Below are 13,523 nucleotides of genomic sequence, written 5' to 3'. Positions count from 1 at the left end.
TATTCTTCAGATTTCAAATCAAGATGTGATCAAAGAAGCACACATTAAATTCACAGCCTGCAAACTTCATCTTCAGCCATTTACTCTGCTGATTTTTTTCCAATTCCCCTGAACATTCTGTATCAATAATTCAACAGATCTTTGTACCAAAGCCCCATTACATGTTCATTTTCCCATGAGCTAAAACTTCCCCAATAACTCGATTTCTGCCTGCTTTTGAGGCCTAATCATGAAATGGCTGTATCAGTGCTCTAAAAAGAGAGAATTTAAGAAAAACACTAAAATAGTCTTGATTCAAACGAAGACCTAAGTTTAGTAAATAATAAACACAAATACTTTAAAAAAAAGAAACTTTATTCATTTCCAAATCAATACAAATAGGTGTTACTGATTGAAAAGTAAGGAACAATGATAAGTGCACTTTTATCCCTTCTAAGTCTCTACCTTTCCATCATAAAAAAATCAAGAGCAAATTTCATCCTCAGCAGGTAATTTCTCAATCTTCCCTGCCTTGAGAAATTATTTCGTAATATTATCATGCGAATCAAAGTCCCCAGTTAGCCATCGTGTTGTGCCAGGAGTATTCAATGATGTCCAAGCATCATTAATTGTTTCTGATGACCATGGTCCAATTCATTGGGCAGAGCTACAACAAGGTAATTCATTGATTACCAGAAATGAAATAGGTAATTACGTAATTTAAGTTAATTAGTAATGGGCATGTGTGTGTGTGTATATGTGTGTGTGTGTATATGTGTGTGTATGTGTGTGTGCATGCATGTGTGTGTATGTATGTATGTGTGTACATGTGTGTGCATGTGTGTGTGTGTGTGTGTGAGAGAGAGAGAGATAAAAAAAAGGGAAAATTAATCTCAATCAGTAATCATATAGTATTACATGTTTAATTATCACTGACAAACTTCTAGTATTCTAATAACATTTGTGTACCATTATTAATCCAGGTGGAATAAAAATAACACATATGCAATATTTTAAAGCAGTGACAGTATTTGTAACAGTTATGACTTTTTGAGTTAGAGAATTGATTGCTACAGTTGAGAATCAATGCACTTAATGCAGTAAAGGGGACCACATTTCTCAACATCTGAAGATAACATAATTTGGAGCTTGGATCCATTAAATACACATTATTGTATAATGGATTCAAGCTTGGAAATATTGAATTTTCAAATGAGAGAGGATAAATTATCAGAAAATTTACTATCTATCTAATGTTAAGTGTCCTAATACTAGTAAAAGTAAGGGGAATAAATAGAAGATTCTTCATACTACATAACTTTGAATTACAGATTTGTTTCCAAATTTTCTGAAAATTTCAGAACTTGATCTTCGATTTAAATCCTTACTTGAGGAACACCTGAGAATGATATTTCATTGAACAATTAATATGGCAAAAATGTGAAAGAAGTCTTCTATGCCTACCGGTATTTAAATTTCAGACAATTCACATTTGACGTTAAGGCAACAAATTAAATGACATTTTACCTGGCAGTGTGTACCAATAAGATAAACTGGCAACACAGAAACTTAATAAGTCTCTTAATCAAACAACTCAGGTATGAATGTGCAAACAATGAGACCACTTAAAGCAACCAGTTGCCCTTTTAACTCTGTCACTTTAGAAATTATGACTTTTGTATGAATTTCAAGGTTCACTTTATAAATTGATGGAAAACCTCCACTAAAAGTATAAGGTTTACTCAAAAGACTTTGTCCTTTTCTCCCAGAGCTTTTTGTTAAATATTATTTCACTTTGATTGATTTGGACTTATACACTGAATGTCATTTATAATGTAGAAAATCTTCATTTCTTGTATTTTTTTATATAAATTTTGAAATTCTGTGCTGAAGTGTGTGTGTGGAGGGGAGAGACAGCTGGAAATTTTTTGCAATTTTGAAGTCAAATAATGTTAGTAATTGACAAGAGATGACAACTGAGGCATGAACATATCATGCCATAATTGGTTTTATTTATCTCTAAACAGCTAGTAAAATATTGACATAATAACAACAAGTTATTGTGAATATATAGGAGAGTAAGGGCATATTCCCAGAGCTTTTAGATCGATCTATCCCCGTGGGGAGTCTCACTAGATTACTGTCAGAGAATCCGGCTTAAATGTCCATCCCACCTACTACAAGCTTTAAGGGGGTAATTAACTTTCGTGCCCGCTCGGCTGACAGCTATTTAGCGTGAACCCCCAGGGAGTTAGGTAGATCTAAAGTAGATCGATCTAATCTATGGGAATGGGGTCTAATACTAATATTAATCACCTTAAACCTTGAAATAAAAAAAACTTAATGCTACATGACTAATTCCATGCTTTTCTTTTCATAGCCAAAACAGCTGAAGTATTACAGAAGTCAATGGGGAACATTTTTATAATAGCATAATCTAATATTTTAAAAGAAATATGGCTGTAAATGGATGTGTATGCATTGCCAGAATGACCATTAAACAAAGAATTCCTTAAGTACCCATGCTGACAGCCACCGTAAGTGTAAAATTGAAAATCAAGTACTATAGTGGCTAAAAACAATTTATTAACTAGAGGATCAGAGAGGCGATACCGCCTCCAAATATTGTACCACCAGCTGGAGCAAACGCATTCGTATAGACCCCCACATACACAAAATAAGGGACACAGCCACCAGTTTTGTGCTTGACAAGCTGTAAAAATGCAATCAACAAGAATTTTTAAACTATTGCAAAAAATATATATGGTACAATCAAATTTAAGTTCTTCGTAAGGTAGGTCAAGGGTCAATTTCAAGGTCACAGTAAATTGCCAGTATATGACTTCCTATTCAAGTTCAAGAGTAACTATGGACCTATCTCTGTCAAGTTTGAAGTTAAAAGAGAAAGAAATTTGCAAAATTCAGTTCATGGTGAAAAGTAGGTCAAAGGTCAATTTCAAGGTCACATTTAGATTGCCAGTATAGGACTTCCTATTCAACTTCAATAGTAACTATGGACCTATCTCAGCCAGTTTTGGAGATAAAAGGGAAGCAAAATTTGCAAAATTCAGTTCATGGTGAAAAGTAGGTCAAAGGTCAATTTTAAGGTCACATTTAGATTGCCAGTATATGACTTTCTATTCAAGTTCAATAGTAACTATGGACCTATCTCGGCCAGTTTTGGAGATAAAAGGGAAGCAAAATTTGCAAAATTCAGTTCATGGTGTAAAGTAGGTAAAAGGTCAATTTTAAGGTCACATTTAGATTGCCAGTATATGACTTCCTTTTCAAGTTCAATAGTAACTATGGACCTATCTCAGCCAGTTTTGGAGATAAAAGGGAAGAAAAGTTTGCAAAGTTCAGTTCATGGTGAAAAGTAGGTCAAAGGTCAATTTCAAGGTCACATTTAGATTGCCAGTATATGACTTCCTATTCAACTTCAATAGTAACTATGGACCTATCTCTGCCAGTTTTGGAGATAAAAGGGAAGCAAAATTTGCAAAGTTCAGTTTATGGTGAAAAGTAGGTCAAAGGTCAATTTTAAGGTCACATTTAGATTGCCAGTATAGGACTTCCTATTCAAGTTCAATAGTAACTACGGACCTATCTCAGCCAGTTTTGGAGATAAAAGGAAAGCAAAATTTGCAAAATTCAGTTCATGGTGTAAAATAGGCCAAAGGTCAATTTTAAGGTCACATTTAGATTGCCAGTATATGACTTCCTATTCAACTTCAATAGTAACTATGGACCTATCTCTGCCAGTTTTGGAGATAAAAGGGAAGCAAAATTTGCAAAGTTCAGTTTATGGTGAAAAGTAGGTCAAAGGTCAATTTTAAGGTCACATTTAGATTGCCAGTATAGGACTTCCTATTCAAGTTCAATAGTAACTACGGACCTATCTCAGCCAGTTTTGGAGATAAAAGGAAAGCAAAATTTGCAAAATTCAGTTCATGGTGTAAAATAGGCCAAAGGTCAATTTTAAGGTCACATTTAGATTGCCAGTATATGACTTCCTATTCAACTTCAATAGTAACTATGGACCTATCTCTGCCAGTTTTGGAGATAAAAGGGAAGAAAAATTTGCAAAGTTCAGTTCATGGTGAAAAGTAGGTCAAAGGTCAATTTTAAGGTCACATTTAGATTGCCAGTATATGACTTCCTATTCAAGTTCAATAGTAACTATGGACCTATCTCTGCCAGTTTTGGAGATAAAAGGGAAGCAAATTTTGCAAAGTTCAGTTCATGGTGAAAAGTAGGTCAAAGGTCAATTTTAATGTCACATATAGATTGCCAGTATATGACTTCCTATTCAAGTTCAATAGTAACTACGGACCTATCTCAGCCAGTTTTGGAGATAAAAGGAAAGCAAAATTTGCAAAATTCAGTTCATGGTGTAAAGTAGGTCAAAGGTCAATTTTAAGGTCACATTTAGATTGCCAGTATATGACTTCCTATTCAAGTTCAATAGTAACTATGGACCTATCTCTGCCAGTTTTGGAGATAAAAGGGAAGAAAAATTTGCAAAGTTCAGTTCATGGTGAAAAGTAGGTCAAAGGTCAATTTCAAGGTCATAGTAAGATTGCCAGTATATGACTTCCTATTCAACTTCAATAGTAACTATGGACCTATCTCTGCCAGTTTTGGAGATATAAGGGACTAGATGTTATAATTTTGGAGTTACCATAATGTGCCTTAAATTTCGTACAGAAAAAATTAATTAAAATAAAGAAAATGTCATTTTGGTCAAAATTCTTGAAATAGGAGGTGCTCTGAAGTTTCAGAAGTTCAAATTTGATGAAATAATGTCATTTTTGAACACAAGTTGTCTGCTTTGCCAAGCCTTATGTTTTATTTTTCCAGAGTTCAAAATTTATTATCCATTACCGTACTGCACATTTTGCTTTTACCACCGATATGTACTTTTTGATACAGCGTAACTCGAAAACCGTATGGAATACAAAAAAACCGAGACCACCTCCAGTGTTGGGCTTTACATGCTCTACAAAATGCAAAAAAGAATGGGTCTCTAGCATTAACGGTTCCCGAATTAGAGACAGTTTTCAGTTTCGGTATCTTATGGCCGCTTCTCCCATGAAAATGCACCGATTGACCCCAAATTCATGGAGATGAAAGATGACCTGAAGGGTAACACTTTCCAATAATATTATTGGTTAAGTCTGTGTGGTGTCTGAATAACAGGGCAAAAAAATTTTTTTTCGTAAAAAATTTCATTTTTTTGAAAATTTTGGCCCATTTGACCTTGAAGTAGAGGTCAAAGGTCAAATCCAAGGGTATATTTGAAATCTACACATATGACTTTTGGAAAGCCGTCTATAGAAATTTTTCCCATAACTCCTTCCGTAGGGTAGATAATTAGCATTTAATTTTGCCATTTTTAGACAAGGGTGCATTGCAATGAGTGCCACACCCAGACCCCAATACCGACAAAGCCCAAATTTTACGTGGAACGAGTTGAGATTATAGGTGACCTAAATCCATGAGATGAGTACGGGGGCCCTTACCGTCTAGGAGGAGAAGCGGTAACGGTAGCCGTCCGGCGGAGCCAACGGAGCCGGCGGAGCCGGCGGAGCCGGCGGAGCCGGCGGAACGATCCGGACGGGACCGAAACCATGTGTACCGCCAGCGCTAACGCTGGTGGTACAATAAATAATAAACACAATTTCAGACATGAGCCAAGGTTTAAAAAAAAACCCCTCTGAACATACATTATATTGCAGATCTTGATGAATCTCAGGAACCATCAGAATTGAATTAAAAAACGCGAAATTCCACGTTTCCGCTGAAAAAGCTCATGTCTGCAATTTATAAAAACAATTTATTATATTGAATTTCATTTAACAAGCCCTGCGTCAACACACACCTGTGGCCTTGTAACCGTATCTTAAAACGGCAAGCTATTTTGTGATATGCCAATATTAGACCTCTACTGCCTATGCCTGAGTGCAAAGAATTGCTTGTGCATGGTGCATGAGTATTTATATATTCACCAAACGGAGATACCTGCGGCGGGATAATTCTGTAACTCTGTTCATATACGATTTATCAAGTCAGCTCTGAGTTAGACAATCTGATCCAATTCTAAAACTAGTAAAAATTCTTCACAGAAAACCTTGATTCCCTTGCATGCAGTTAATCCACTAGGTTCACAGCATTTGCTCAGCATGGATCAAGAAGGCTGTTTGAATTAGTCGAGACTGGTTACTCAATCAACATAATGTAATCTGATAAACTGTTGATCACCTGAATAACTCGGAACTAATACAGATCAATACAGGCATATCTCTTCACCAGTTCAGAACCCATGCAGACATATCTCAAGTGAACAGGACCATGTGCACCCACAATGGCCTAGAGCTCCAACAGACATTTCAACCATTCAAACACCTTGCAGTGTCAGATATTGAGTAATACCTAAATATGCAGCTTCCACAAACAGTCCTCTCATAACTGATTTGTCTTTGATTTCAAATAATACATAAGCCTCACAAGCTTATCCAATAGTCGACAAATTTCATTTTCCTGAAAATTACAGCCCTTTATCACTGAGGGATATTGAGTTTCCAATTGTAATGTAATAATGAAATTTAGATCTATAAATTGGGACTCTCAATGAGTAATCTTTGCTGTCATGCATGAACTTCACCAGTGGCTAAAAAATTATGAACTTACTAGTACATGCATTAGCCCGAATGCAATTTAATTTTGGAGATGGAACTCACCATAAAATATCCCCTTTTCTTAAATACAATTTTTACTTACCTATTCACAATTTTGAAAACAGCCTGAAGTATGTAAATAAGTGTTAAGAAATAATGAAAGGTAATTATTTTATTTCACTAAATTTTGGTCTTTCTTGGAAAACTTTTGATTTTTATTCTGCCTTAATTATTGCCATTCAAATACTGTAACAGTGAAACAAATACAAAATTGAATTCCTTTGGGGCATTAAAACCCACACACTACATATCATTTAACTAATGCCTAAAGGGCTAGCAAGCTGTTAAATAGAAAAAATATTCTTATAATCCTTTGCTCCTTTTAATCAACTGTATTACTTTATTCATCTCTGAAGTAATCACAGTAAAACAACGTAAGAATATCTGAACTTAGGGGAAATGATCCAATTCCCTGAATAGTGGTTGTTTCCTCCATGTCAGAAAGAACAATGTCATCTTACGCCTGAACAGGCTTTGAAGAATCGAAAAATGCCCATGGTATTAAAGTTAATGAAATCAGCAGCACTATAGGGACTTTTCTAAATTAAGTGCAACATGGAATCTGCATTAAAGGCTATATTGCTGTGAAACAGTTCTTTGTCCAACTGGTCAGGCTTAAAAAAATCTGGTATTGTTTTGTTTATGCATTGTATTTTGTATATTCTTTGAGCAGTGCAAAGTGAAACCTATAAAAAATTACCAAAACAATGCTCATGACATTCTGATCAAATATCATCAAGTATAACGTGAACAGAACATGTATTAGGAGGCCAGTACGTCAAAGCAAATCATTTCACCGTAAAATACACATTTCACTGGTCAAAGCTTTCACTGGATATATTTATCTATATTCATCTATCAGAATACACATTTATCCTAGCTGTAAGACATACAAATACTTGACATTTGACTGGTCTTACCTCTAATTTCTTCATATTGGATAAACGGGAAATCTGTACCAGAGCCACAAAAGCTGTCTTCAAGATCTCACGCACTCTTAGAATCTTTGCTTTAAAATTTGCGCTCTAGCTAGATTTGGCTTCCTAATGCAGCCTCCTATCAATTGCTTAATGTTCCACAAATTTCCAATTTTCTACTTAATAGGACAAGTTTGCCCTTCATCCCCTACATAATACCCTTTCAAGCGCCTGACTGTCTGACGTACTTAACTTTCAGTTCTACAATTATTACCCTGCAGGACAAAGCCTTGTACTCTGTGAAAATATTGATATATGTTGATGCACAAATTACAATAATAAATACATAACACTCTTTAGGTAGTGCAGATTTAAGTTCAGACTGAAAGCTCTAGGGGTAGATGAGTAAGACTGGGTTCCCATCCCTAGGGGTAAAGATAATTACCCCCTAACAGCTTTACTGGGGGTGACAGACATTTAGGCCAGTATGCTTGATAGCAATTTCGTGAGACTCCCCAGGGAGATAGATCGATCCAAATAACTGTGGGAATGGTCCCTAAGAGACTGAAAAGTTTACAGTTTATTACTAAACTCTCACTGTACGCAACCCTTAAAATTGCCTTGAATAAGATGTTGTGATGATGTGGAGTGATTTTCTAAGGGTTCAATCCCAGTGAAACTATTGTTCTACATAGACAGATCCAACTCCGCAGGGACCTCTTGTTGAATGCAATCAGATTAACAGATTAACACGCTTCCTTTTGTTCCCAGCATACACATAAAATCACCAGCTTTTCTGTATTCTACTCACTGCCAGGAGGCATGTTAAAGGGATAATAACTCTTAGTATGAGATCTATATTTCACAATAAAAAACATTGTGAACATCTCATAGAAATATAACATATTCTGTTGTACCACAAAAACGGCAGTTACAGCTATTATTCTGATATCTGAGCTTGTCTTTAGACCACGTGATCTCCATTGATGGCTATACTCTGTTATAATCTCTTAAGAGATTATAACAAAAAACCAAACTTTTTAGAAAAAAACCAGGGAACAACTTTGAATGTAATAAAAGGATTCATTCACCATTGGTAAGTATGGAAAAATTGTTCTTTACTAAAGGAAAATTCATTTTTTGGCCAAAACGAAGAGTTATTATCCCTCTAATCTGATAATCTGACTGCAGTCAGCAAGAGTCCCCACATAATCATATGACCTATGTAGAATGAAAGTTTTATTCAGAATGAGCCGTAAGTGCTGATCCAATTTTCCCTTTTTTTTTTTTTGGGGGGGGGGGGGGTGTTTTGGAAAACAAAACTTGTTTTTACATTGCAAATAACATCATAGGAAAACTGAGAAATGCCATGAAAAAGAAAATTAATTTTGTACACCTTCTAGGAGTATTTCCAATAGTATTGTTGCTAATGACAAGTAGCAACGGTTTCAGCTGTCTCGCCCACGGTGCAGAAAACAATTCTTCTATCCTGAAGTGTAACAATAGTTTGTCTCTCCTGAGACTTGGCATCATAGTTCCAGTCTTTCTGTTGTCACGCAGCCAGTAATGACTTTGATCCTTTTTTTGCATTTATTGTAATATTTTGCTATATTCTGTTTTTTATACATATATAGTTGTTAACTGATTACCCAGTATTTATCTGAAGATCTGAGTTCAGATTCTTCAATTTTCTTTACATCCACAACATTTATTTGTCGTTAAAAATATCCTTGTCATTAAAGTGACATCAATCTATCTTAGCTTTAATCATCAAAAAGTGACTTAAGTAGCTTTGGTGATTACCTCCTAAGAAAAACATGAAAGGGCTTTTTTTTAATTTTGGGAAAATAAATTTTGCTGACTGTGAGCATTATCAAGATACTGAGTTACAATTGGTTGAATACATGTATTTTAAATCAAAGCGGGCTTCGTCTACAACATATCAAACGTGGAATCACTCAATAAATGAATATATACTAGAATTTTCCGAAATTAGAAAATAAGATCCTTTACCATCTGTCAGATCACAGGCTGTTTTATGAGTGTCTTTTTACCACGAAATTTGAAAGTAAAAAGCTTTTTCTTTTTCAGGAAGGAATAAATCAATACTCAGTGTAATATACCCTGACAAATGCAATGGGCATGGGGAAATTTGGATAAGAACTCAAGTTATCAAGAAAATGGATTTTCGCAAGCATTTACTTACTAGTATGTGTGAATTTAACAAAACATTAGGCTGCACTCCCAAGTGGTGGTACAGTTACTGGTGAATCCTGGAGAGGGAAAGGCACATATGTTTTTTTTTTCTTTTTTGGGGGGGAGGAGGGGGGGCTCAACAAGTACATAATAGTGCTTTCATATGTAGGATACATTGATATAAAAACTGCTTCATTTAAACTCATTTCACTTATGACACAGTTGTTGGAGAGAGAGAGAACTTGAAGAAGTGTACCTCCAAAGCTAAAGGGGGGGAGGGGGCGAGACCCAATCCATCCCTCCCTAAATCCAAGAATTTAAAGTACTGTGATGTTTATTCATTCTCATAGCTATGCAGATAAAAAAAAACATAGCAGTATATGTTTTTACCTTTATCAAGACCTCACATCTTGGGTTTCTAACTTATATCATCTCAAGGGATTCCACTAGGCAAAATGGCTATATATACATTTTAGACCAGAAGTATTATCTTGTAGTGTTTCATATATAGCTTTCAATTACAGCAGTGCTCAGGACTTCCATCACATGGCCAACCACATTATGTCCTAAAATACCACAAGATTGTTTCAACTGACAGAGAATCATATGAGCAATGACCTGGTGATTGATTTTCATTCAGAGGGAGATGGGGATCAGGGGCGGATCCAGAGCTATATACTGACAGTCTTCCAAATTATCTTTGTTGATTCATCCTCCAATTTTGACCGTCTTCCAACATTAAAAATTGGATACCCGTCAATGTAAACTTGAAAATCTGACCGTCTTCTGGAAGACCCAGAAGACGGCCTAAATCCGCCCCTGGGGATAGTCCGACATGTTGAAAAAATATAATAACAATAATAATAATAAAACATAACAAAAATTTATAAAGTGAAAGAGTTATATTCTATGATGGGAGATCAGCTCAGTATAAGCCACAGGTTGGAAAACGATAAAACAAACATTTGTTGGCTGGGAGGGGGGTCTAGATCATTTACAGTAAATGCAGTAAATACCATCCAGAGAAATTCTGTACTGGATAGGGCAAATACTAAATGTCTGCCTTAACCTAGCTATTGTTCAACTGCTAAGCAATAATATGCATGTGCTGTGAAAATATATGAAAATAATGGTCTAATTTCCTGATGACTGCTTCTACAAAGAAAGGCCATATTCTTATCCTGTTCAAACTATTTTCCCACATACAGTTCTACCTGTACAAACGGACTTCTAATATGATCTTTATCATTTCACAAAACAACAGTGGAAATAAATTTTTAATATTTTAGGTGATCAAAAATACTAGCATAAAACAGATTTAAATTGAAAAAATTATGTCAATTTCAGGTTAAAAAGAAAATACTGACATTTTACACTTAATCTACCCTTCTCAGAATCATGTGACTGTGAAATGTAAATAAATACATGAACTGCGTTTATTAAAGTTGACCTCACATCAACTTTGAAATATGCCATAATATCAATAATATTCACAATACTACCCCAATATAATTCATACAGACGTAACATATGGTGTGATGTGCCACTAGCACTATAACACTAAATACTTAACAGGTATATAAACACAATTTGATACCATGTAGTATAATCGATCAATAAAAGTTAACAACAATATGCCTTTGATGAAAAATTAAAGGACATTTTAGAAGGTCAAACAACAATTGGCTTGTTTACAAGAAAGAGCTAGTACGTGGACATGCAACAGCAAGACACAATTTACTTTTCATGCAGCAAACTGTTAGGGACTGATCAGGGGGGGGAGAGACTGACACACGTTTGTATTACATGTAGCTGGTCTTATTCCATTGTTAATAATGCTATGGACTCTTTTCTGTTTTAGTACCTTTTGCTAATCAAAACATCATGTATAGATCTGCCTTTCCTTCATTGATTGCATTTTGAACCATGCTCAATACTACAAATTATTATTGATCTTTTAGCTAGAACTGCTGAAGAGTAAGACTTAAAAAACTCGCTATAATATCTGAAATCACAATGAAAAAAAAACTGTACATGAGTAATTGCACTCTGAGGGTTTCCTTTCACAATGATTATAAAACTGTTTGCTAGACATTCATGTGTTAGTACTCCTAATTGACGATTTTTATATCTACTATGTGATATATCAGCAAAAAGAATGTTTTATATAAGGATACAATGTATATCACTGGGAAACGTTTTTAAAAAGTGCTGATTTCCCAGTCAAAATTTGTGACGAGAGAGAGAGAGAGAGAGAGAGAGAGTCTAGTTTTTTATTCAATTATATCAGCGGCCAAATGATACGGTCTCGGTGCTGACAAAATAACTGGTAGTGTTCTTTTCTGAAACACCCACTCTCAGATCACTGTCAGACGATATCACCGTTCATTTCATTCATTCACATGGATAAATTTCTCTCATTCATGTATGCTCACCTTAACTTTGCCCCCTTTTCTGGGTGTTTGGGTCTCTTTTTTATCCTCTGAATTGTCTTCTTTCATTTTGGTTTTCTCGTCGTCGCCGAGCATTCTCGAAAAGTACAATGACTTAATGATCGCACCGCTGAGAACGATGACCCAAAAAGTCCTACTTGGGTCTATTTTTAGATCGTTTATTTCCATTGGTGAGCTATAACGCGTGTTTCTTGCTGTGGAAAAATGCAAAAACAAGTGAGTCATGTACTGGCCATATAATAGACAGTCGTATTTGTGTATTATCGGGAATGCTAGACAATACAGGCTTAAATATAGGCGAGGTGCTCAAACAACCGTCCTTAGTAAAACAAAAAAAAAGTAAATGGGTGTGGAAGTATTAGAGACAAACTCATGGGAAACCGCCTAATTCAAATAGGAGGTGGGGCTAATCGGCAACCAGGGACGTGCAGATTTAAGATCCTTCGGACTGTCGGTATATGTGCCCGAAATCATCGACATGTGATGAAAAGATTAAATAAACTATTAAACTGAAAACACCATGTTCTAGGGTTCATTTCTTCCGGGAATGATGAAATAGGCCTATATATTAATATTGAACAAACTTTGATTAAAAATGATTAAATTGCGTTTTACAATAACCTTTTTTTATTTATTTATTTACATTTTTTTTTGTGTGTGTTTATGCTTAACTAGTGAATTTCATTTTAAGAAATACATTCGAAAAAAAAAAAAAAAAACTTGGGGGGTGGGGGGTGGGTGTGTTTGGCTTCGCATCCTATATAATAATCCTGGATCCGCCCCTGGGATACTCATACTCTCCTCTTTCTGCTAGGTGTGACATAAAAGTAAAAGTAGTTAGAACATCAACAAACGTTCAGAAAACGTTATTCTAACGTTCTACACTGCAACTGTTATCATTTGACCCGAGAATGGTTGCCAGCAAGATCCTTTAAATGAAATTAAATTATACGTCTTTTGCTAGTTTTAGAGGGGGAAACATGAAACAAGGTTCTCAAATTTTGCATCACTTTAATTTGCACAACTTTAATGAACACATCTACGTTCCCACAATGTTATGATGTGTCGGTTTTATTTGCCCAGATAGCAAGCAGCGGTCGACAGCGGTTGGCACGGTGCGGATTTTAGAATTTTTGGTCTGTCGCAGTGTCGGTACGTACCCCCCAAAAAAAAAAAAAAACCGACATGTGATGAAAAGCTTAAACTAATAAACTGAATACACCACCACATTCTAGTGTTCA

General features: G+C 35.4%; 1 protein-coding gene across 2 annotated transcripts in view; it reads right to left on the bottom strand.

Moving 5' to 3' along the window:
• Positions 1-12,433, bottom strand: part of LOC106153443 (H(+)/Cl(-) exchange transporter 7-like) — a 36,006-nt gene extending 23,573 nt beyond the window's left edge. The window contains exon 1 of one of the 2 annotated variants that reach the window (XR_015333808.1): positions 12,265-12,433. Coding sequence is in view for 1 of the 2 variants with exons in the window: in XM_087010692.1 (XP_086866818.1) it covers positions 12,265-12,357 (93 nt within the window). In the remaining variant the exon portion in view is untranslated. The remainder of the gene's footprint in view (positions 1-12,264) is intronic. The other variant, XM_087010692.1, reaches the window with a different exon arrangement.
• Between the last annotated feature and the right edge of the window lie 1,090 nt (positions 12,434-13,523).

Source organism: Lingula anatina, chromosome 4 (genome assembly GCF_051362555.1).
Source record: "Lingula anatina isolate TDL-2025a chromosome 4, LinAna3.0, whole genome shotgun sequence".
NCBI classification, from domain to species: Eukaryota; Metazoa; Brachiopoda; class Lingulata; order Lingulida; family Lingulidae; genus Lingula; species Lingula anatina.
The sequence above is the reverse complement of the archived record's forward strand: the minus strand, read 5'-3'. Positions and strand labels throughout refer to the sequence as shown.